The sequence below is a fragment of the Amia ocellicauda genome, chromosome 19 (assembly GCF_036373705.1).
Source record: "Amia ocellicauda isolate fAmiCal2 chromosome 19, fAmiCal2.hap1, whole genome shotgun sequence".
In the NCBI taxonomy this organism is placed as follows: Eukaryota; Metazoa; Chordata; class Actinopteri; order Amiiformes; family Amiidae; genus Amia; species Amia ocellicauda.
The window spans coordinates 16,847,361-16,872,383 of NC_089868.1; the positions used below are offsets into that span (position 1 = coordinate 16,847,361).

Sequence of the window (25,023 nt, forward strand, 5' to 3'; positions counted from 1 at the left end):
AATATAGCCGCTGATCACTCTTGATGTGCCACATTAGTGGTTGTAGACACAGATGGCAGTGACCTGGAATGCATGCAGCTCAGTTCCTCTGCAAAAAATTAAAATAATTACAACAGTTCATCACATTTACTGTATATTGGTGCAATGATCATATGGATTTCCTTTATAGAATCACCCATCGTTGCCTTCTATTATTTTACCAAATTAACATAAATTCTCCTAATCTAATGTCAAGACATTTTACCAGAGTATTTACTTAAGCTACATACAAAGTTTGGAAGAATACATATTGATTTACTTGAATTATATTAGTTATTGTAATTATTACATTCTCTCTCCATTATCTTAGATGCCCCTAGTTGAAGATAGTAAATATTCAAATAACATGAATACATTTAGAGATTTTTTTAATTTTCACATTCAAAATTTGAAGGAAATGTATGTTTGTTTCAAAAGTAGGTGAGACGGTTTTGATTAATGAATGCCTTCCAATCTCCTTGTCTTGTCAGATCGTCATTACTACAGGTACAGCTCAGAACCAGTTCAGCCCAGGAGGTTGAAGCTCGGCTCGTGTGACACCTATCTGTCTCGGTAAACAAAAATCTGAGCAGCGGCTTTGTGAGTTTTATTTTATTCTCCAAGATATTGTTTTCCACTGGCAATGACTGTAATTATACTAAAAGTGAGAGCAAAAGATAATGGACTTTCCTTTGCTAAGTGCACAGATCACAGGGGTTTCACTAAACAACTTGTAACATACATTCGGATTAATTCCTAATTCAGTAAGATTATCGAAAAACTGGGGTGCTTCTCTTTTATTTACGTAGTGCAAATTCAGAATGAGAAGGCCACGCTTGATAAAACTGCCCCCATATGTCTGGCTGTTCCTAATCGGCCCAGATGTCCGGTGCTTTGGAGGCTTGAGCTGGCATTTCACATGCATAGTCACAGCCTGCCTCAGACTCTAACCCTAACCCTGGCCCTTACATGCAGGACATTGTGTTCTTAGAAAATAATGATTGATTTCGGCCCAGGCTTCATAAACAGGGAATGTCTGGGTCTCAGGCAGGACTGTGTTCAGGTCGGATCAGGGAGAGCGTCCAGGGACCTAAATGTTGGCATTACTGACCAAATCAAACTCCCAATCAAACTCACTCCAATCGTAATTCTTTGAACACATGAAATGCTGCTGAAAATATGCTTTCCTCATTTCTATATTCTATATTTTTTACAGAGATGCAAGGTAGCACCATTATTTCTGTTCTAAATATACACTATCCAATAGATGGCCAGGAGTCCTCTCTCCTGCTGAGAAAATGACTACTGACACAAAATCATAAACCTCATTTTACATCCCATTACCGCATAAAGATGTGTATTCCCAATAAATCAGACTAGTATGAAACAAGATTCTCATGCAATCAGTGGCACTTAAAACTAAAACACTGGGCTCCGAAAAAGAGTGCAAGAAGGAGGGAAGGAGGAAGGACGTCTTTCAGCGGTCTCTTCCTAGATGATCATCAGCTTTAAATGAAGGTGGCAGAGAGGAAGCTCCAGGCACTTCTTTAATCCCGCTCGCCTTTTGACGTCCCTGTCTGCTCTGTCATTCACATGTTCTGTCGTTGGCCTGAAAAGCCATGCACTGTCCTGAACTGATGATGTCACTCCGGTTCATTCGGTTTGAACTTTCAGGACTGATGTCCTCCTCGTTGTGTCATGTCTCTCGGGTTGCAGCAGGATGCTCTAGTCAGGATATACGATGGGACGGATGCTGGATATGTTCTGAATTATATTGGCCCATTCTGAATGTGCCAGTTAGAGGAGGCAATCATTCATTTGAAATCATCCCCAGTCCAAAAGTTTTGAATCTGTATTTGGACAACGTGCTCTTTTCAGCCTCCAACAGGTGCAATGTGCCTTTTGTCCAGCAGGTGGGTGTACTTTGTGAAAATGCCAGACAGCTCAACAGGGGCCGAGGGTTGTCTGCAACTCTGCTACAGTCTCAGTGTGTGAGTTGCTCTGGGTTGGAGGGAGCTCTGAGTGTGACCTGTACACCTCTGCCGCTTCATATCAGGGCTTTCGCTTACATGATGTTGTGTGTGATCGCTTGTCACATAATGACAGGGTGACAATGTCATTAGCAGGCCACCCACAATGAGTGTGGGAGTCTTTTCATGCTAAACACAAGCATTGTATGTTGCTAGAGCCACATTTTTTTTTTAAAGGCAGGCTTATGTATCTTTAAAGTGAAAAGGTAACATTTTTCAAAGTACTGTATTTGAATGCATATGTTTTCAAAGGTGACACCTTTTTGGCTCAGCTGCCTGTATTAATTGCTGGCTGTATTTATTTAAATATATATATATATATATATATATATATATATATATATATATATATATATATATATATATATAGTTGGATAGGATCTGCATATTTATTTAAATATCTTAATTTGGCTGAGTTAAATAGTTTTAAGAAAGGTAATTCCTAAAGTTATTTATTTGTTCCTTCTTTACATGCATTCCACAGCTATATACACAACAGGTTTTTGCAAATATTACTACTAAGAGTTCCCTGAAAAAGAGGCAGTTTTACTGAAGAAAAAAAAAAAAAAGACATTTATTTCGCCTTTTGTTTTGGCATTGGACTTCATTTCCCATGGTCTCCTGAGCGAGAAGATAATGTATTCAATGTTCACAAAGCGGCACTGAGATCCCCTAGGGAGAGGCAGAGGAGGAGGAGGGAGAGAGAGAGAGAGAGAGAGAGAGAGAGAGAGAGAGAGAGAATGTCAGTCAATGAGCAAACCAGGCGCTGAGAGGCAGCACTGCACCTTATACTCGCAAGCAGCACTTCAACCCCAGATCCGATCTCTCTCTCTCTCTCTCTCTCTCTCTCTCTCTCTTTTTTGCGACTCAACACAAATTCCTTCTCATCTGTACATGCAACCGCCACCATCCTCTACACACAAGCAGGGGACAACCTCCTCCACGGCAACCTGCAACCCTTCTTCTAGTCTAGTGCAACTACTTTTTCTTTCCATGCTACTCCACAAGCCTTGTTGGTAAAAGTGTCTGTTTGTGAGGATAAAAAAAAAAAAAAAAGGCATCTCGCCCCTCCAAAGGGATTGTTTGAAACACTGTAAGTACTCCTAAAGCCCTGCGAGGGGTTGCTTTTGATCTGCTCTCCAAGGCACTGGGATCTTATCTGCTAACTTTCATTTGAACTTAAGTGGGAATCTGATTTGATTTGCGTGTATGTGACAAAACCCAAAATCTTAGCGCAGAGGACCAGCTGTTTCGTGGCATTTGAAGCTCTGCACTTTGTTTTCTTGTCGGTGTTCAGATTATCACTGTGGTGCGTCTGGTTGTGTGCGTACTGTGTGCGCTGTTGCGTTTGCGCGTTTGCTGCGGAAAAGTCCACGGCCAGTTGCAATAGTAAGTATTGAAGGGCTTTACCTTTGCGAGTAATTGCGTGTGTGTGGTGTATTTGTGCTGCCATGGCTGTAATATGTCTTTTTGTAATGTTTGCACAGCGGTTTGGGAAGTCAATGAGCGTTTCAGCAGATAGTTGAATGCAACTGGCCGGCCGTGCTGCGTTTTGTCACACGCGTTGGAAACTTCTTGCACTGTTTTGTCCATCTTTATTTTTTGTATTTTTTTTTTTTTTTTGCGGTGTTGCTTGTGCGTTAATCTCACACATTAGCTACGTTTCCCACTTCACCGCGTTTGGGGGGCAAATATAACGATGCGTTCATGGTCGGTCCTGGTTGTATCTCTTGGCGGTGTTTAAAAGTTGCCATTCGCGGATGCGCAGTTTGTTGCAAGCGTGCTTTTATTCAATACACTTTTTTTTTGGACGTATAGATCTGTAAAATACAATTTTTAGGGAAACGACATTTTCATGTTGTTTCAGTGCACTGGCTGTGGGAAATGTGTGCACGGATAGGTGAATTATATTTTCTTCTGCATTTTCAGTTTTCACTGTCTTTACATTTTTTGATTTTCTATTTAGAGCCTGCAGACTTTACCAGACAATCTCTCTCTCTCTCTCTCTCTATATATATATATTTAATGATGAGAATGAATCCTCACACATATAGATATATACTATCACATGTGTGTGATTTAAATATACATATGTACCTGTTATATTCTGAAGTAACACTGAGTGATAAAATGAAGGGAGGCATAGACTTTTTAAGAGCAGATGTTTTCCAAAATACAATTTAGCTATATAACAGCATACAATGGCATATACACACATGCATATATAAATGTGTGTGCGTGTGCAGCCTATACATACTATGCATACACCCTTTTTGGAAAGTTAAAACACACACACACAAAGTGACGTGGCGGCTGCATATCCTCTGGGCGCTATATTGAGCAGGTCCAGAGCAGGTGTCAGTGGTCAGGGTTCAGGTCTGATTTCCTCTGAACAATGATGCCTCCAGTCGGGCCCGTCAGCCGGCGGAGGGAAACACCTGTTATAGAGGACCAGCGCACTCGCATCCTGCGCCAACCCACCTTTCATGGAGCAGCAGCGAGCTTTCCGCAATGACGTGATATATATATATATATATATATATATATATATATATATATATATATACCGCAAATGTCCATGGAAAACTAGAAAGTTAAAAAATGATTATTATTAATATTCATCTGCTTCAAATTATGGTTATTGACATTGGAGCAGTCGAGCCCCTTTCTGTTCTGTCGACGCGGTTTGTGTGGTTCAGTTTAAATCGACAGTCTCGTCGTATACAGTGGTTGCACTTCAAATGTCTTAGAAAAAACGTTTAAAATATGTTTAATTTTGATTTCCCCGGCTATAGAGAATGAAATATACTTGTGCAATTTTGCTAATGATAAACGAGGTGTCTAGTTATTTAGGGAAAACAAAGCAGTGTCAAAGTTCAGTGCGGTTTTTCCCCCCGTTGCTAATAAGTACCCTACGATTAATGATCGGACTTGAAATGCTATATATATATATATATACACAAATACATTATTATTATTATTAATATTAAACTTTATTTGATAACTCAGTTTTTAAAATTTATTTGATCCAGTTTGCTCTGGAAAATAAAATGTTTCTGGTATATATTAAAAAAAAAAAACGAAATTAAAAAACTTGTTAATAAAGAAAGAATTCGGTTATACAATAATTACAATGAAATGTGAACCCATTGAGACATTTGGAAATGTTGTGTTATAATTACTGCTTTTGCCATTTTTGTTCATTTGTGATCTCTGAGAGCGATTTTGATTTTTAAACCGTTGTGTCTTTCTTGTTGTGGTGCGCTTTTTTGGGAAGTGGGTTACGCTTCATTGGTCTGGTGTTTAATGTTGTCCGTATTTTAATGGTGACTTTCCCAGGTGTCCTTTCTTATATTTGTGTGTGGAGAAGTAGCCCATCTGAAAGACTTGCGTGTTTCAGGTCTTTTCTGCCCTTGCCTTGAATTGTCTGCAGGGATAAAATACGACAATGAACAGATGAAAGTATGGAGATGTATTGAAAGCTAAAGAATTGCTTAAGAAAACACGTTCATGTATTTTTATGTCGTGGATGATGATGGATTCTAAAGCAAATCAAAAGTATGCTATTATCATATTTACATCCCTTTAAAAAGCAGGATGAAACGCATTTGAAAAATATGTTTCATTTTGAAGGAAAGGTCCAGCAGTGTTACATGTTTCATTTTATGGTCACTGGCGTTAAACCAATTTCCTTCTTGTTTTCATTACAAATCACATATTGTTCTGTGACTTTATTTAATTCATTTTTCTTTGGAGTGGTATACTATATTTCATTTCAGGCAAATGGAAAAATTGAATTATTGTCTGCAAAGACTGGTCACATTGAAACAAATCTGTTAATTGTGAATTATTATTGGGATGCACAGGCTAATATAATGAATTATGAGTTAAAAGTTGAAATATGAATAGTGGATACAAGGGCATTATGGAATCATGAGTCAATTAGAAAAGATTTGTTACAAATTGAGTTTGCTTTACAAATCACTCTTTGGTGGGCAGCTATGGAATATTTCATATTTTGTGTGCTTTTCATGATAGCAACAACACAAGAGTAGCGGCTGTATTAACCAAGAGGTATTTCCTTTTGAAATACTATCTTTTTTATTTGTGTATGCATGTGTAAATGTTTCTGGCTAAGTGTATGTCCAGATGCTATTTCCTTCCTTTCTCTCGGTGCTTAGATCATTACCACTATACTGTTTGTACACAGAATTCAGAACTTTATCACACAATTTCTTCGCTGCGATTTATATTCGTCACATGAATTTATATATTTAGTGCAATAATGGATACTTACAGTTAGGTTTCAAGTTGCCTGATGTGACTCAGGGAGATGGATAGAAAGAAAGAAAGTAAAGGGGGAAAAGTAACACATGATTTATTTGGCGGTGTTTCGATTTCCATCCCGAGTCCTTCTTTTCTATCCCTTTCAGCAGCGATGTCAGCTGTTATTGCTTCCTATTGATCCCTTTGCAAAGTGAGAAGTGAACTAAAATTAATGTCAATTCCAGTGCCTGGATCAATAGCCAGAGTTATTTTAATCTGGATTTGTGCACGGTGTGGAATTAAAAATCAGAGAGCGAGCAGGCGGAATGAAACACTTACTCGTTTCTGGAGAACAATTAGGGAGTTTTTTTCCTTCTTGAGGGGTAGAAGGATTGAAGTTTAAAAAAAAAAAAAGCAAAACACTCCTTCCTGCTACCTCAAACTTGGATTAATATGTGACTATAAAACATCTGTTTTACTTGGGGTGAACACATTGACTTGTTTAGGGGGTTCGACACATAAACCCTGATGACACTTTGACATTGAGAGTATATTAAGTATAGATTTTCATAATTGTAAAGGCCTGGTGGTCCTTGTTCCATAAAAATGTAGCAACTTCTGGGGCATCCAAAACCTACTTTGAAAAACCATATTATGTGCTGATATCCTGATATTGTGATGTGCTAATAAACACTTCACTTAAATCACATTTGTCATGCAGATGCTCGAAGGGAATGGTAATGAAAAGAAACACAACTTTGCTTCTGCAAGACAGTGGATTGTTACTTTCAGAATAAAATAAATAAATACATACATACATACATACATACATACATACATACGTACATACATAAAAATGTACGTGTTACAGCTGGAGGAAATGCTCTTTTTACATCAGTGTTATCCCTGATCAATGTGATTGCGGCAGTCACCTTAGTATAGCTTATACCCGTGCTTGTGTTTGAAATGTCTGAAGGCATATGGGTATGACAGAGGGGAAATAGGACTTGGATGCTGAAAAAATCCCAGTGGAAAACATGTTTTTCAGCCAGAGAACAAATTATTTTTTCTGTTTTTGTTTTAATTATTTTGTATTTTAATATGGCAACTGTATACCTCTGCTGCCCATGTTGAAGCGATTCTCGATTTGCTCCAGACTGTTATGTATGACTGTGTCACTCCTTCGCGTGTACTCGTGTTACCTTTTTAAACATTTAAATACATTGTGGAAGTATCCAAATGTCTGCGCTGGGGTTAGTGTAGGGGGTTGCTTCAGAGCTGGTACAGGGTGATTAAAAAATGAATCTCCATGGAATTTCTAATTAAGTATACAATGATTCTTGATGAGATTATAATTCATATATATTTTTAATTTTCAAAATGCTTATTATACCTTAGAAATAATTTACAGAATATGCAAATTATAGGAATATTCAGAAAGTATAATGCGGTGCTATACCAAATTGAATAGTAATTTTAGTTTTGGTTTGCTATGTGACATGTTGCTTTTTTAGATGCTTTATTTTTTTTTCATAGATAACATTTTTATGTGCTCAGCGGAGACCAATATGTAATTTCAAATATATGGAGCGATTTATCACTGGAACTATCTCATTGCAGTGAATGGACATTGAAACAATAGTGATTGAGCTTTGAATGTATACATATTTTTATGAATTGCTTGAAAATATAATTTTAAACTATTCTTTTTTAAAAAAAAAATTGTTAATCTATTCAAAGATAAATGCTGTATTTAGAAAGGTTTCCTAATCTCTGGTTCAGCTAATATATTGTTTCCTGCAACTCTAAAAAAACAATACCGACATACCTTCAGTTGATTGTTTTCCAATTAAGTAATTTAATTTTACAATTAGATTTATATATCTATAATTATTATTGATGTCATAATTAATTTATTTGCAAAATGTTGTATATGGATGAAGAAATATGTTTTTGCATGTTTATCAAAGAACATTGTCAATATGATCAATTTAATTTTAATTTCCTGTGAAGAAGTAGATACAAACGAAATGCTGTTGTGTTTAATTTATTTTAATTTATTGTTATTAAATATGAGTTTGGGATTTTTAACTGGTTACGAAGGATGGTTTTGTCACAACCTGTTCTATAAGACTACGGTTTGGAAAGTTATTTCAGCGCAAGGCCCGTGTCTCGTTATCCCAGTATGCAAAATACAATGGATAAGGATTGATCAATTATTAATGGTGTCTATAAGTTCAACTTGTTGTTTTGCAGGTCTTTGATTTCGGCATTGTGCAGTTTTGTGGTTTGACATCAGCTTTAATCCTCCTTTAACAGGAGTCTCAACAATATACTCTAGGGAGCAGAGTCTTTCTGTTTTTAAATTTGGACACAGTTATAGAAGCTTGAAAGGCATGATCTGACACAGGTGAATACAGAATTTAATACAGAATATTTCATTTCAGTCTTTATCAGTGTATGAAGAAAGACTAAGACAATAAAATAATCTGTAAGTGTTATTTTCTATTTGATTATGAGCTGATGGTTAGAATCGGGGAATCAAGGTATTTCATTTTTACATGAAATCTCAGGTGCTTTTTGCATTTACTGGTTTTGTTTTCATTTTAATATGAAGGAGTGATGTGATGTGGGTAAGACTCATATCTTTATTGCCAGAAGAAAGGAATTTTTTATTGAAAATGCACAAAAACAGGGAGCAGATAGAATGAGCGTTGCAGAAATAATTACCTGGATATTTCTGGTGGTGCTATTCTTGTATGAAGAAGACACAATATTAAAAAAGTTAATTTTCTCAGCCCTCCCAAAAGACATTAGCAGAGGTGGCGACAAATCGATTGCTGGAGGATATCTATCGGCTGGCCCTCACATCACCGAGGATCTTTCTAGAGAAAAAGAGTCCTGAGGAAGGGTGGCCTTTTCATAAACATGTAAAGTGACATCAGTGTATGTTCTTAGACAGTTTCTTCTTGATTTCAGTCAAACCTAAGGTGTTCAGAATTATTTGTATACACATATATATATATAGATCAAGGTAGAATAAAAGATGCATAGCTTTACCCTAAATAAGTGCTTGCTGTTCCTCATTTCCATGTGCAAACAGTGGGAGAGAAAATGCAGGATTTCTATTAAACCTCTTTTTTAAACCCTAGTTGGATCAGGAGCAGAATATGCAAAGGCTGTTTTACCATAATTAGCAGACAGCCTTACAAGCTGAATTGGTCTGTGGTGTTTTATAAGTCTAGCTGGCCAACAAGTTGTCGTCAACAGCTTAAGGGCAGCCTGCCTCTCTCATTGTGCGTATTATCTATTATTATTAAAGATCCAGTGGTTAGCCAGCAGTGTTTCGCCGGTGTGATTTGCAAACTAGGGAAACAGCTTTCAAAACGCCGGGAATGCTGGCTGGGAGCTCGGCGGAATAAAGGGTGCCATTTCACCATCTCTTTTCATGGAAAATGATCTTATGAGGCATCATCCCCATTGAAGTCTAGTGAAAATTGCAGTTTTTGGTCCATGGTCGGACACAGACTCAGTTAGCCAGACGAATAAAGTGGGCTGAGACAGAGCTCTGTTAGCACAGGTGGTGGAGACCAGACAGGCGTGTCATCATCCCCACTAATGACCTGCAGGACTGGAGGGGGGGGGGTCAGCAAACTTTGGTCATTTGGACAGAGATTAATAATCTTGTGTCTTTAACGTCATGAATATTATTAATTTTTTTTTTGCTGTTGTAAATTTGGATGATTTAATTAGTTACATGCTGAGATAAACACAACATTATTATTTTTTATTAAATCACGAAGTGTAAAACAATATTTAGATTGTGTTTACTATTATGACTTCCACTTTCCAATCTTTAAATTCAATCTTAAAATAAAACAGATACAATTCTGGATCTTATCATCCATAGTAGACACTGCTGCAGCAGGTCAACGAGGCCAGACGCATTTTCATCATAAAGAAAAATATGGAATAGCAAATTAAATACCTGAACGCTCTTTAGGAACCAGAATATAAGGGTTCCTTTCATGCACAAAATTATTTTCCTGGTACTGTTTTAAACAAATTAGACTATTTTATATATTCATCACTACAGTGTTATTTGTCAGCCTACCACACTTATGAGATGTATATATTCCTACCGTACAGCTTCATGTGCACTGTATTTATTGATTCTGTTAGTATTCGCAAGTATCATTGTCCTTTAGTGTGTGCAAGCCCTGAAATTGAATCACGTCTTAGTGTTTTCAGAGCTACTCTGGGTTTTTAATGTGCGGCTGCAAAGCATTATTAAATAGCACATTCGGTAGTGGATTTCATTCATTGAGGACTACCTGATACTAATTCAGAAGGAAATCTGAACTTTGTCGTCTTGTCCTGCTATACTGCCAAAGGCAGATTACTGTATTTATAATAGTATCGACTCCTCACAGGTCCGCACCTAAGAAAGGCTGCTGTGAATACAGAATAAGTTGCCAGCTATGAGGTAGAGGTGGTCCACAAATTGCTTTGGAATACGGACAGTTTAATTTGCTACTTTAATTCTGGTTAACATTTGCTATAGTTTTGTGTCTTCAGTAGAAAAGCAAAGCTCAGATGTTGAAATGTAATGCATACTGAAAGACCTAAAAAGAGCATTTCTGAATAGATGACAGTGTGCAGCCGTTTGATTTTAACAGGACCAGTGTCATTATAAAAATAGATGACCGTCACTGGGATAGATCAGTTGTAAATAACTACAGGCTTTTAAAAGCTTTTTAGGCTCTGTGAAATGCAATACTATGCAGTCTTTTTTATTATTAAAAGAAGCCAAAATAGTTGACACTGCCTTAATCCATAATATGTTCATTTTCAAACAGATCCTTATACCAGATCCTGATTTTTAATACTAATACTACTAATAATTGTAATAATAATTATAATTGTAGTGCTGAAAGCTGTCTCTGTTTTCAGGCTCTGTCTCCTGACGCCTGTGTGTGTTGTGTGTGTAGTGGGGATCAAATAACATTGTCTGGCCTGTTCTTCTAATAAAATGTAAGAGTGGCACTTAACCCCTCCTTCATGGTTGTCAACAATCAGTAAATTTACTGACATGCAGTAAAAAGTACAGGAGCTCAGGATTTGACAGATTGTGTGCACACAGACGTCTGATGTTTCCTTTTCGGAGCACGGCTGATATTTAGCTTTTTTTAATTACCTGTTTTATTTAATCAGTTTTTTTTAAGGAACATGGTGTCCCTAATTGCAGCATTTAACTGAACATTTTTCCTTAACATGATTCAAATGCTTGTATTTGATGTTTGGAAAAGATGTTCTTATTCTGTAATGTATACCATTGCAAGAATAAAATCCAAAATCAAGCACATTTATATAATATAGAAGTGTAAACTATTTGAAAATGAGCTGTTATTGTTTTACTTAGTTTATTTCAGATTCTTTTTTCTAAACCTGAACATTACCATTGGTTTAGTTTGGGTTTGCCATTACAACCCCATTGAGCAATTAATTTATCATCTATACCCTAGCATACTGTAATTTATACCTAAAACATGAGCAAGTTGTTACAGTGTACAGCAAGGTTAATGAATGTGCATCTTAGAAATCCGAACTGGTCCAGTTTCCTGTCTCTGTGGTCGCCTGACGTAAGATGCCAGGTAGCTCTCTCCATCAAGCGAGAAACCTGGCTGTCATTGTTTGTCAAGGCCTTGGACAGTCAGGCACACATCTCTGTTCGATCGCTGGAGAGCACAAGATTTGTTCCTGTTGATACAGAGCTAGGCACAGCCTTTGAAGAGGGAAGAAATGATTAGGCACATCTGTAGAACACTCAGCCTACTTATGGTTTTTCAGCAACCATGAGGGGATATCGTGTGTCATTTTATTGGATTGTCAGTTTCACATTGACTTGCTGTGTTGATGGTAATGATAATAAAATTGAAATATCCGGGCACTTATCACTGTATTACCTTGCTATCAGCACCTGTCTGACTCATTTTTTAAGGTTGTCCAAGGAAAAAAACGGAATTGATACAGAAAAACACATCGTATAAATTGGATAGATGCCTTTTCTGAATTGTGACTTTTTTATTTTCAGGCATAAATATAATAAGATCATGTGTAATGTGTGTCATCAGTCATAACACAGTACAATTATATACCACATAGCCTTGTATGCAGATAATAACAGTGTATTAAGTGCATGTTTGTCTGCCAACAGTGCAGAGACATTATGATCTATGGTAAATATATAGGCTACAGTATGTTAATGTTCACATTAGGTTTGAAATCAAGTGAAATTAATATTCTCCACACGTAATCTCAATTTTTTATTTTTTAAATAATTAAGGACAACTTTTTCAGGCACTGAAAAATGTTTCACAATGAGAGGCATTTATTTAATTCAAACGGTACATTTTAATATACATTTTTAATTCTGACATTATTTTCTGTATTTTGATTACTGGATAATTAAGGCTATGAAGATTAACACTTAAGAGTCTGAACGTTATAACTTGTCCGCCTTAAACAGGGAATTAATTCACTATATATATGTTCCCACGGACACGTAGTGGCTGCTTTACTTCTCTGGGTGTGGGTCAGAAGGGAAAAGGAGTTAATTCATTCATTCATTCTGGGAGAATCTTATAAAATTTGCTATGAAGATGACAGTCAGATATTACATCTTTATCAGATCCTCTCTGGAATCCCATTAAGGTCATGAGAGCTTGCACACGAGTCGGCCCACACTTATCAGATGGAGGGACGGATATGGGATTAATGTGAGAATGGGGTGCTGCTTTTATCTGTGGCAGGTGCAGTTTTGGTCTATTTGCTAGAGACGGGCAATAAGCAAATAAAGTGACCCATGTATGACCGAATTGACCGAATTAGAAAAAAAAAAAATGACGATTGAATTCAGCCGAATGTCAATGAACGTCTTCCGGGGCGTTCTGTTGCTATTTTCATGGCATTTGCATAAATTTATTTTCTTTTTTTTGCAGGTGACCTTCTGATAATGACCTCTTACTGACAACCTCCCCTGCTGAACGAGCGCAGAGTGCCCTCCCCCTTCCCAAGCCTTCCTGCCACGTATCAAGCAGCCCCTCCTGGGCCCATTGTCTCTCCTGAGGAAGCTGCAGAAGACTCGAGATGGACTTACACCGGGCCGCCTTCAAGATGGAGAGCTCCTCCTATCTCCCCAACCCTCTGGCCTCACCGGCGCTGATGGTGCTGGCCTCCACAGCCGAGGCCAGCCGTGACGCCTCCATCCCCTGCCAACAGCCGCGTCCCTTCGGGGTCCCGGTCTCCGTGGACAAGGACGTCCATATCCCGTTCACCAACGGCTCCTACACCTTCGCCTCCATGTACCACCGCCAAGGTGCCGTCCCGGGCGGGTTCCCCAACCGTGACTTTCCCCCCTCCCTCCTGCACCTGCACCCCCAGTTTGCTCCACCCAACCTGGACTGCTCCCCTATCAGCATGCTCAACCACAGTGGGGTCGGCGCCTTCCGGCCCTTCGCCTCGGCCCCCGAGGACCGCGACGGCAGCGGGTACCAGTCTGCGTTCACCCCTGCCAAGAGACTCAAAGGTTGCCTGGAAGCCGACGCCTCGCCCCACCTGCGCTACTCAGACGCGGAGGGGAAGGAATATGACTACGGGGGCGCACAGATCTCCTCCAGCTCTCCGGGCTCCTTAAAGGTCGGGGAGGATGCTGGCAAAAAGATCTTCGCCGTCTCGGGCCTGCTGTCTGACCGCGAGACCTCCTCTAGTCCTGAGGATCGCAATGACCGCTGTGAGTACCTGCATCCACTGCGAGCAAGAGTCTCATGTTTCTTTCTGTCACTTTGTTATGTAAGACCAAGTGCACATATAGTATTTATTCCTCATGATAACCTCCAAAATGAAACTCACACAGGATGTTAAATTTCCCTGTGTGAAGTGAATCGTCTGCATGTACTTATTTGTATTTCTATTCCTGGAAAGCTGCCAAAGTGCATTATTCTGTTCAAGTCTAGAAGCAAGCCACTATACGAAGCTGTGGACAGGGCCATACTTGCAGAGGGTACGGAAGTAAAATGCTAGCCTAACAACCAAAAGAATGCATCTTTCATGCCAATTTTAATCAGGATTCAAATTTTAGCTCACTTTTGTGAATTTAAAATAGCACTTTGATGTGTCAGAATTACTTCCTGTGTGTCTGCAGTGCTTTAATTTCTTCCATTACATTTTTCGCAAACTTGCCCTGGTTGTAGTTGCCTGGAAGAAACAATATTTATCTGTAAGAATGCACATTTGGGAATGTCGCATGCAGACTAATTTGGCAGTGGAAACCAAGCACTTACTTACTGATTATTATTGAAGTTTTGACAGCATGCACCAGTACTGCTGAAAAGACTTTTCAGCACCCTCCCTCCGATATACGCTTTACCTCCACTGTGTAGATGGATGAGGGGGAAGAGGTTAAAGCAATAAATGAAGCAGTTTCTCCAGCAAATGGGCACAAAAGATTTTTGAAGAAAAATGGCAAATAATAGCATTACCTTCCCCGAGAAAGCGTGATTAGAAATGTGATTAGTCTGCTGAATTTGAGCCCAGCAGTGTTTTGTGCCAGTAACCCGCCTGCGATCCTTCACTACAAATACATCAGCGGCCCTGAGATGCAAAGACACTTCCATAGGGCGGTTCAGACTGAGCCACACTGAGACGTCGCCCTCCACCTCACCCTCTCACTCGCTCCCTCACTTTATTACTTACAGCTTCATCCATTCATGCACTCACTCACCTGGGTTTACTCTTTTACTGACCTGTTCCCTTGTTCTTCTCTCGCTCACCGTAAGTGTGACTCCTCCTGATCTAGTCTCGTGTCTAAGAATATAAGAATATATGAACGAGCATACCTCACTTGTTTGTTCATTATTTATGCTCTTCCCTTAAGTAGTCCCTCAATTACTGTCATCTTATGTCATTCAACCTGAACTTAATTAAGTTACTAGCCAGAAGTGCTCTGTTTTCCTTGCTCTGGAAAACTGAAAACTTGACAAAAGTGTGTCGTACTTGTCAGTTTATTACAATGTTGTGGTAAGCAGCTACAACATGCAGTTCAGTTTGTGTTTTTGTTTATAGTGGCTTATGAAGAGTTAATATCTGGAGTGTTGTGGAGAGGGCTCCTGTTTGTGTAATGCAGTTGCATGTAAATTACATCTTAATTCGATATTCGCTTCTAAAATAAGCAGAAACACCTGTATGTTTAAGATATAAGGTGTTGATAGCATCGAGCAGTAAGTGAATGTTTTTTCTCGGTTTACATTGGGCGTTTTTCTTTGCCTTTGTGTAAATAAACTCAGTGTTAGTGCGGAGTTTTTTTTTTCACCACTGCAGTACAGAATGGGAATAAATAGATGTAGCTGGGAGTAATAATGCACATTTTTAGCTGAAGGTACAGTAGTGCTTACTGGGCTATAATACACTGGGTGGCAAAATTGAATTTACATAAAATGACAGCACTTGCTATTGACCTTGTGTAAACATCTGCACAATTCATCTCATCTGCTTCTGACGAATCTGTGGGAAAGCATTAGTCCCCTCTCATAGTAAAACATGGGCTCGTTATTGGCATGAGAAATTTGGCGGCTCGAGCAGAACACATCTTTGACAGCGAGAGCGCGGTAGACATCACAGCGAAGTAAAAAATACTTTCATACGAAGAAATGTTCTCCAGATGAAAGGGAGATCAGAGCTTTGACTGATCAGATAGAAAAACTAACAGCAGAAGGTAGAGAACTAGTTTCTGATGGCTGTATAAAGTGTTCCTCATACAAATGGAGCCATATGACATCGAGGCTACATGTCAGGCAGGAGAAACCAGTGTGGGAAAGAAAGTCTGATCTCCAGACAAATGACCACACAGAAGAAAGACAGATGTACTAAGTAGCATGACTGAATGTGGAGAAGAGAAGAGCTTCTAGGTCTTAGGAAAGAGGATCACTTCATTTGTGCGCTTGGGTTATACCAACAGGAATTAGCGAAATAGGCTGCAGCCTGGCTGTGGAATTGCCTTCCAATTACAGAGCCCTTCACATCAGACTTCCCTCCGTTCTTCTATTAAGCTGACATTAATGTCATTCGATTAAAACATGTGAGCCTCTCTGACTCTCACTCTACGGCTCTGGCGATCCCTCCGTCTCGACCTGGGACTTAGTCCGAGAGCAGGGGAGCTGGGCCGAACGTTCCCACTGAGGTGGTGGGATTTTCCAATCTGGATCTGCTGAGAAAAACAGATTTTAAGGGGATAGAGACTTTTTTTTTTGCTGTGTCTAATTAGATTACAGCCCAGGCCCACCAAGGACCCTAATGCAATTGAACTCCCAGCACTTTTATATAAGAGACTTAAATTCGGTTCCCCTTGACTGCATATCTTGCTACTGACTGTCACTCCAGGAACAGCCTGTCCTTTCTGTGTTAAACTCAAAATCTTAATGGTGGAGTGTCGAGCAGGGCATTTCGCCTCCCTTCTGTTACTTAGTAAATCTCCCTCTATCAATAATTGGTCTTGGTTAAATATGATATACTTTTTCACTATACCTATTCTTATCATACATCCATGTAGCCAAAGTCTGGAGGGTTGTATTTTAAATATTATTTAGTACTTAACAATACAATCAGTTTAGTTTTAATCATGTTATACCATTTAAAGATGATGAAAAAGAGCAAGAAGTCCAATTTCCTTTACGGTAGAATCCACATTTTATATTTTTGATGGTTCTAGATTATTTCAGACACAAAACCATTGAAATTTAGTCTGTTCTGTCCTTTTTTGGATTATTTATTCCATCTCCCCGTCCTTGTGCCATCACAGGCTTCTGAGTGTAAATACACTTCAGTGAGGGAGTGGATGTGACACATAGAACAGGAAGGAAATCCACAGGTTTGTAAACTAGGTGATGAAAACAGGATCACGTTTGTTTTCATATGCTATATTGTGCTCTGTGCTAAATACACATTTACCAGTAAATGCTCTCTACCTCCTAGAATGTGTTGTTTTTTGCTCCTGCTTGGTATTGATCATGTGTTTTTTTTTTTTCCAAGATCCAAGTTAAGTGGTTGGAAACTGATTTTACATTTATTCTTTTACAGTATTTACTTTTATCAATTTATGTTTTGTCTGTTGTCATTTAAATCCGTGTACGTTTATTTGATTACAGCTGAATGAATTGGCCTTAAAATGACGTTACAGTGAAATCTGTCTAGAGTGTTGAACGGGGGGATTTGGGGTGTTGTCACGTTAGGCCGCCGTGGTGTGTTGTGCGTGTTCTTGTGTCTGCAACAGCTGGATTCTGTTTACTCGGGTAAGAAACGGAAAGTGAAAGTCGGTGTTCTGGACAGGTCAACGACGGAGGTCAGTTGTCTTTTGTAAGAATGGGGATCTATTTAGTTACTTGTGTTTAGTTTGATATAAATTATAACTGAAAGGAGTGCAATAAAAACCAAAAAGAAATCAGGAGGTATAATGGCAGGGAGAGGGGAGCGCAGATAAAAGGAGAGATAAAAGAAATAATAAAAAGGAGAGGATGAGTAATCAGCAGCGTTTGAGTCGAAACGCAGACCCCGGCTTCCTTCCTGAGCAGCTGAAATAAAAAAAAAAAATCCTTAAAACAACAAAACATGGACACGCGGGCTTCCTTCCTGCCGTGACCAACCTGCGAGCCATTGCAGCCTGTCTTCATAAATTTCCACTGATTTACGGGGCACTGGGAGCCTGGCAACTCTGGGCTTTAACCCCTCAAGCCCCACAGTGGATGACCAGAACCGTGGGGCCGGTACTCAGGGGCCCCGTAGTCCGAAAATATAGCAACAACTATCGAATGTCTTCTCGATTGTCACCTAGCATTGAATAAATGTACGAATCCACAATCCAAAGCATTGAATTGACTGAGCTGTAGTGTCAATGTATCTATGTACACATATTTAGATGTATCTATCTTGACATTTATATAATCAGGAGGTATAAGGGTGTCTGTATGTCTCTCTCTCTCTCTCTCGCTCTCTCTCTCTCTCCATCTCTCTATCTCTCTATCTCTCTATCTCTCTATCTATCTATCTATCTATCTATATATATATATATATATATATATATATATATATATATATATATATATATAGGCTTGTTTGTTGGTGTCTGTGTATCTATTACAGAGTGAGGTTATTTTTGAATTTTCATTTAAAATGTTCAAAAGAACAGTATGTTCTGACAGCTGTTTAAACATGTTGTCTTTTTCAAAGAGCAGATGTCTTCAACGGGGCAGAGATGTGTTTGTTTTTCTTTAAAAGATATTTGAAACTTTTGGAAACAGTCACATGGAAATGAGACAGTAACATAACTGGGAACTGAACCCAGGCCTTGCGTAGCAGCATGCCTCCCCAGACAGAGCACAGAGAGAGGCTTGTTTGCTGTCACCGGGGTCTGTCTGTCACTTTGTTTGAGAGGAGAGTCCATGAGACGAACATACAGATGCACGTTAAATGGAATAGGCCAAAAAAAATCGAACTGCCAGCTTGATCACCTTTAACCGATAACTAAGATCCCTCGTTGTCCACTGGTTCTGAAATCCCACACAGGAATTTCTGGTGCTTCCGGTGAGACACTGTGCCAAGGTTTTTGTCTCTTTGCATTAGTTCTCCCAGCTATCTTTAACGTGCACAAGTCCGGTTGAACAGAATGGGCTCCTTTCGGCTGGTAATGACAGAGCACTGTTGTTGTTTCGTCTGGGGGGTGAGGAGTTAAACTAGCACAACCTCCCAGCAGTTAAACCTTGTCATCCTCACAAAATCCAGCTCCCCCTTCACATCTCCCCCTGTTGTCACGGTCTGGTGACGAGGTTAAGTTAAGTAAGAGTGTTCTAATAATTACGCTGCTGCTGGGTGTTTGGCAGTGCTTAACCAGATGTTCGAAGGCTTGTCCTCTTGTGTTCTCCCACTGTCGGTTCTCCCTCTCTGTTTGTCTCTGCTCTGTGTTTTTCTCTCTGTCATTCACCTCTTCGCCACCCTCCCAGGCCCAGACAGGAATTCAGAGAGTTTGTTTTGCACCTTCTCATGCACGAGTTACAACCACCATCTCTAGAAATCCGCTTCCAAACCCCATTCATCATCGATACATCAATAAATCACAGGGATGCCGCTATTAAGTAGTAATTCATACGGAAAAGTGGACAACACATTTCTCCTTCTGGGTATTGATTGCTGCGTGAGGCAGGTGCCGGGGTGCCATGAATGTGTTAAAAGGAAATAATTTTGCCTTTGTTGTGCTGCTGAGCAGATCACGGATTAATGCTTTCCTGCCTGGCTTTGTTGGTTTGGGCACTTGAATTAGATACAGATTGGTGGCGAGCCTTGATTATTGAAATGAGCTTGAGAATCCAGTGTTAGGGAAATTAAAGGGGCAAATTAGATAAAGAACAGAAATATACTATACCGTGGAGCTGCCGGAGCCAAGAGCAGTAAACAACACGAGCAAGAAAATAAAATAAATAAATAATAGTTCGAGAAAAAGCAAGCGGCTGCACCTGTCTTGGTTTTAAAGTTGGTTTTAAATACTTCAATCATTTAGTGTGTTGGTTATTACTGTGTCTATATATTTTTGTATGTGATCACAAACAGGGGAGGCTTTCAGTATTGGAACCATGTACAATAATTTAATTTAATTTAATCATCTTCTTTTTTTCCATAAGCATTATTACAGGAGTTTCAAACAGTGATCTCCTTGCTCCAACTCACTTCCTGCATCTTAGGTCAGTCCAATTCCCATGGCCCGAGAGGCAGCCGTGTCACAACGTCACTTTAACAGCAATAAAAGATAAGAAATCAGATATTGCGGCCCGCCGGTGCTGCTGCTATTCCAGCCGTCTCCTCGCCCGCCCGGCCGGCCAGCTCCTCGGAGGGAGGGAGGAGTCCCTTCTGGCCCCCCGCTCCACCTTCTTCTCGGGGAAGGCAAGGGTGAAATTACAGTAAACTGATACACTGTCTCTTTAAGTATCCAAATAGAAGTGCCCAAACACTGTGGTTATTTCTCCAGAGAGCCCGTCTAATGCAGATGTGTTGAAAGACTGTTTCCCCCAAAGCTCCTACAAAGACGAGCTTTTTAAATGAGCTGCCTGCTAACAGGTCTTGAGGTTTGCACACTCCAGACATTTCACGGCAGTATTATTTTCATGTCGGTTTGGTTTTCCAAACATTTCATCTTGTACTACGAGGGTGCAGGATTACAGATATATATAATTTTTAAAGGCTTTTATGTCCATTTTGACCATAAACTGAGAGGAAACAGGTTTAATTTCATACTACATGTTCTTTCAAAATATCACTGCACCACAGAATTTGGGATGTTAATCGCACACAGTGTTTTTGAACAAGCGTTGATACATTGCAGGGATAAGAAGCTTAACATCCATTACCCGATCTTAATTTTATTGCTGCACATCTACAAACATGGAGCTGTGATAGTGGGAGGCAGTGACATCGTTTTGATTACAGCTTCAGATCTGCCGAAATGAATTACACTGCTTGTATGAGCTGAAGTTGTGAATTTTCAAGCAAATTACAATTTTGACCGCCCAAAAAAAGATTTTAATTTGAGTCTTTATGCATTTGCAAACTTAATGGCCTGTTTCTCATCCAAAAGCACAAGTATTTCACTGCATAAATCTCATATAAATATGAATGTAGTGCAATCATAAGTATTGGCACCCTCTATCTGATGAATCATTATTTAGAAATGCATTTATTTAGTTTTTTATTATGATACATATTGTTTGTTACACTGTAAACTCTGTGATTAAAACCGGACTGCACTGTATATATATACATATATAGAGTATGTAATCTTGTTTGACTGGTTAAATTTAAAATAATGACCTGGCCATGATGAATTATGACTCATTAAGAGTTTAATATGAATAAATGCAGGGGTTGTCATGAATAAAAGTGAGTTCTGCATGTATTCAATAGGAACCCCATTCCACTTCATGCATAATTACAGTACATTTGCATTGCTGACATACATTATAAAGTGTTGCCATTTACTTTATCTACATGTCTCTATCTATCTAAATCTTTCAAGCCCAATTAATTATTTACCACCATGCATCATCTATTTACCTTTGTAATCTATCTGTCAGCTGATCTATTGATTCAATCTATCATTTTAATCTGGCATTTTTGCTCTGCAGCTATCCCTGATTTAAATTCAATATCTGTCTGTCTATCCTTCTATCTATCCATCTCTCATCAGTATTTTTATATAATTTATTCATTCATAATTCAGTGGTTTATAATTACCCCCTTCAAATCTCAAATAGTGTCACTATTACATGTATAATTGCAGTTTGCTGTCCTGAGTAAATAGTATAAAGAAATAAAGATGTCTCAGAAGCTGTGAGATTTGCAGTACAACAGGCTGAACACACCTACCGGCGCCAACATGGGCGTCCAGGCATGACTCCCCTCTCGACGCGCACACACACTGCACTCTCGTTATGAGACTAAGTCGATGAGGCCGACTGTGGGTGCAGCGCCAGCCACAGCAGAGGGGAACTCTTTTGCTTGTGCAGACACTGAGGTGCGAAAGAGATAAGAGGGGGACAATCGTCCGTTAGCGGCGCGTCGTTTGTAACACTGACGAGGTGTGAGGATGCAAGCTGTGAAAAATACTGCCTCCCCGGCCATGGCGCGGCTCTAAATTAAGTGCAGCTGCTGGACGACGGAACAGCCGAGCCGCCTCAGACAGTGTTGTGCGGCAGCTAGAGATAACTACAGCAGGCAGTTTTATGTGATTGTAAAGAAATCTGTTGGGGGTGGCGGTGGCGGTGGTGCTGGGGAGGAGGTAGAAGGGAGTGGGGGGGGGCAGTGATAGAGGAAATTGTTAAAGTAGGCACTTAACCAGTCTGCACCCTCCTCCTCTCTTATTATGATGGGTTACAGGCTGCCCACTGGTGTTTCCTAACAAGGCTTTAGAAATGATTGAATCAGGTGGTCCCGTTGTGATGTGTGTGTGTGTGTGTCTTCTGTATCGATACATTAGTGTGCATAAAATCTATATATCTATCTGTGCATACCTTGTGCTGATTTTGTTTTTTTAAAAGAGCCTTCAGTACTGCTTTTTCAGAAAATTAATCACAAGAAATATAAAAGGAGTTTTCTTTCCCCCAGCTCGGGAAATTCATGTAAGTGCTGTAATCAGTAAACACTCAGTGAGTTAATGAGATCAATCGATAGCCTTTTAAACCGGCAATTTGATAATTACAATCATTAATGTCTACTACAGTATTCATTATCTTGGTTAAGATTTTCATTGTTTGTTTAATTTAACATTTTACTTAAACCATAAACTAAACCTATATATGTGAATGTTTTTATTGTATTGTCCGAATTAAAAAAAACAATGAACAATCAAATTAAACTTGTAAATCACTGACCTGTCCTTGTTATTATCTTAACAATCGAACATGTATTTGATTAGTCCCAAATGTGCCAGGATTAGATTTGCTGAAACAGGCCATGGAGTCTAGTCAAGTTATTATTCTACCTGTTTTTAAAATTGTTTATTTTATTTCAGTTCTGGCAAATTCTGGCAATTCTAGGTATTTACATTGATACACACACACACACACACACACACACACACACACACACACACACACACACATGTATCTGTTTATTCAGTTTGTTATTCATAAACATCAGCCTGTAATTTAAGCATCATAGTAATGTATTAGTGTGAATGAAAATACTATATTCATGCAATTTGTGCTCGTATTTGAGACACAATTAACCCACAAATAATCATTTTAGCAATGGTTAAAAAAAGTGTAGTATTAGATTTCTTTGTAACTATTGTCATTATTTACAATGGTGGTGTTTGACACATCAAAGAGAAACATCTCGCCTGGTTGCACATCCCAGTAGGTGGGTAAGAATCTCTAAGATTTAGGCCCCCCTACCACAGATCAAACATACCCTTCCTGTTAAATTGGGGTCATTTTTTTTATTTATTTGTCAGCGTTCACCATTTCCTCAAGGGAGACAAACAAGAAACAATTTGTGAAGAGAACGGTAATTGTTACTGTTGGAAATTACCAAAAAATGGGCAGAGGGGGTTGTTCCAAAATAAGACAGAATTTCAGTAAATCACCGACTGTGCCTTATTGATTTCTCTCTTTTGTTGTTGCTGTTGCTATTGTGGAATTAAAGGTATTTTATTAGTTACGTGACATTTCAGTTGCTGATGTGTAATTCTGTTGCCAAAAAGACTTTGGCTCACGGTCACTAAAACTACGGCGTGCGTTTCACTTCTGTGTAGGTTGTCTAATATTGCATCTCAGCGGCAATATGTATGGAATTCGTTACTCTAGGGGGCCTTAGCCAGCAAATCTGTCACTTCTCCCAGAGCAACCACCCTTATGACCTCCATTCAGAAAGACATTGATTTTCCAGTGCTCTTTTTAAAGAGGGGAGAAAAAAAATCAGTTGCAACTGTAGGTTTCGCCGAGGGAGGCTGGGTGTCTGCCTCGTGGTTCTTTTCTTAAACTTAACACATAACACTCCTCCCCAAGGAGGGCATCAAACAATCGTACTATCTGAGAAACTCCTTTTAATATCATAAAAAGAAAGAATACCAATGACAACACTGTCTTTTAGTGTGGATAAAGGCTTAGTGGCAGAAGACAGTTTTTTTTTTTTTTCTCGGTCTCCCCTTTTTAGATCACAGCGCTGAGTAGTTTGTTTTATTAAGCTGAGACCAGTTGATTGGACTCTCAATAGACAACCCCTTCAACACTTTCCAATGTCGTTGTTGAAGTCTCATTTATTTAAATCCCTCCGATGCTGAGAAGGGACTAGCGCTGGCAAAAAAAAAAAAAAGAAAAGAACAGAAAAAAAGACTAAAGTGCTTCTGAGAGCAGAAACAAAGCAAGTGTGGATAAACAAATACATTTTACTTTGTTCTGTAAAAAAATGTTTTTTTTACGTTTCTGGTTTTACGCTCGAGAAAGGAGGCTCAGAAAAAGACACAACTAATAATTTGTTCAGTCAACAGGCCTGCCGTGCCTTTAAATAACCTTGGCTCAAAGGGAGTCAGCAATATAACCTTGAATCAGCAGTATTTTACAATTTATCTGGGATTTCTTAGACAATTTGTTAATTAAGAATATCATGGTGAGTATACCTCAGTCCTGTAAGATTCATATCATATTGTTTTGTGTTTCTTAACAAGTACACTAAAACTCAAAACTTGAATAGGCTCCTCTCTGGTCACTTTAACATAATTGAAAGAACACATTTCTTCCATGCTGTTTTCAATGCATACAAGTTGCAAGATTAATACTTTACACGTCTACAAATTCTCCTTGAGTGGCGCATGTATGTATGATAGAAGTAATAGATTGTCAGAGAAGAGTATGAAGTGTGCAAAGCATCTGAGATGTAATGGACATATTGGAGGAAACAAAGACATCCATTCCAGGGCCAAAGAGGTTAATACTGGGAAAGTGTTTCTTCTATCTGTGCGTACCCCAGCTCTCGTGTGGTGAGACATAGTGCAATTTTTGCCACTAACTGCGTCTACAGCCCAGAATTGCACTCTCAGTTGTGGTCCAGTGAAATTAGCAGCTTGGTGCTGCGGTGGGGTTTTGGTTTTTGCAGTCCTGCTTTGGGTCTCGTG

The 25,023-nt window shown here is 39.1% G+C and overlaps 1 protein-coding gene across 9 annotated transcripts in view; it reads left to right on the top strand.

Annotated features, from left to right (window-relative positions):
• Window positions 1-2,913: 2,913 nt before the first annotated feature.
• The window catches only part of rnf220a (ring finger protein 220a), a 147,207-nt gene continuing 125,097 nt past the window's right edge, over window positions 2,914-25,023 (top strand). For 2 of the 9 annotated variants that reach the window (XM_066692692.1, XM_066692688.1), the window contains exons 1-2: window positions 2,922-3,141; window positions 13,316-14,106. In XM_066692692.1, coding sequence (XP_066548789.1) covers window positions 13,464-14,106 — 643 coding nt within the window. In that variant the 5' untranslated portion in view covers window positions 2,922-3,141; window positions 13,316-13,463. Of the gene's footprint in view, window positions 3,142-13,315; window positions 14,107-25,023 lie in introns of all 9 variants that reach the window. The other 7 variants (XM_066692693.1, XM_066692689.1, XM_066692690.1 and 4 more) reach the window with 7 other exon arrangements.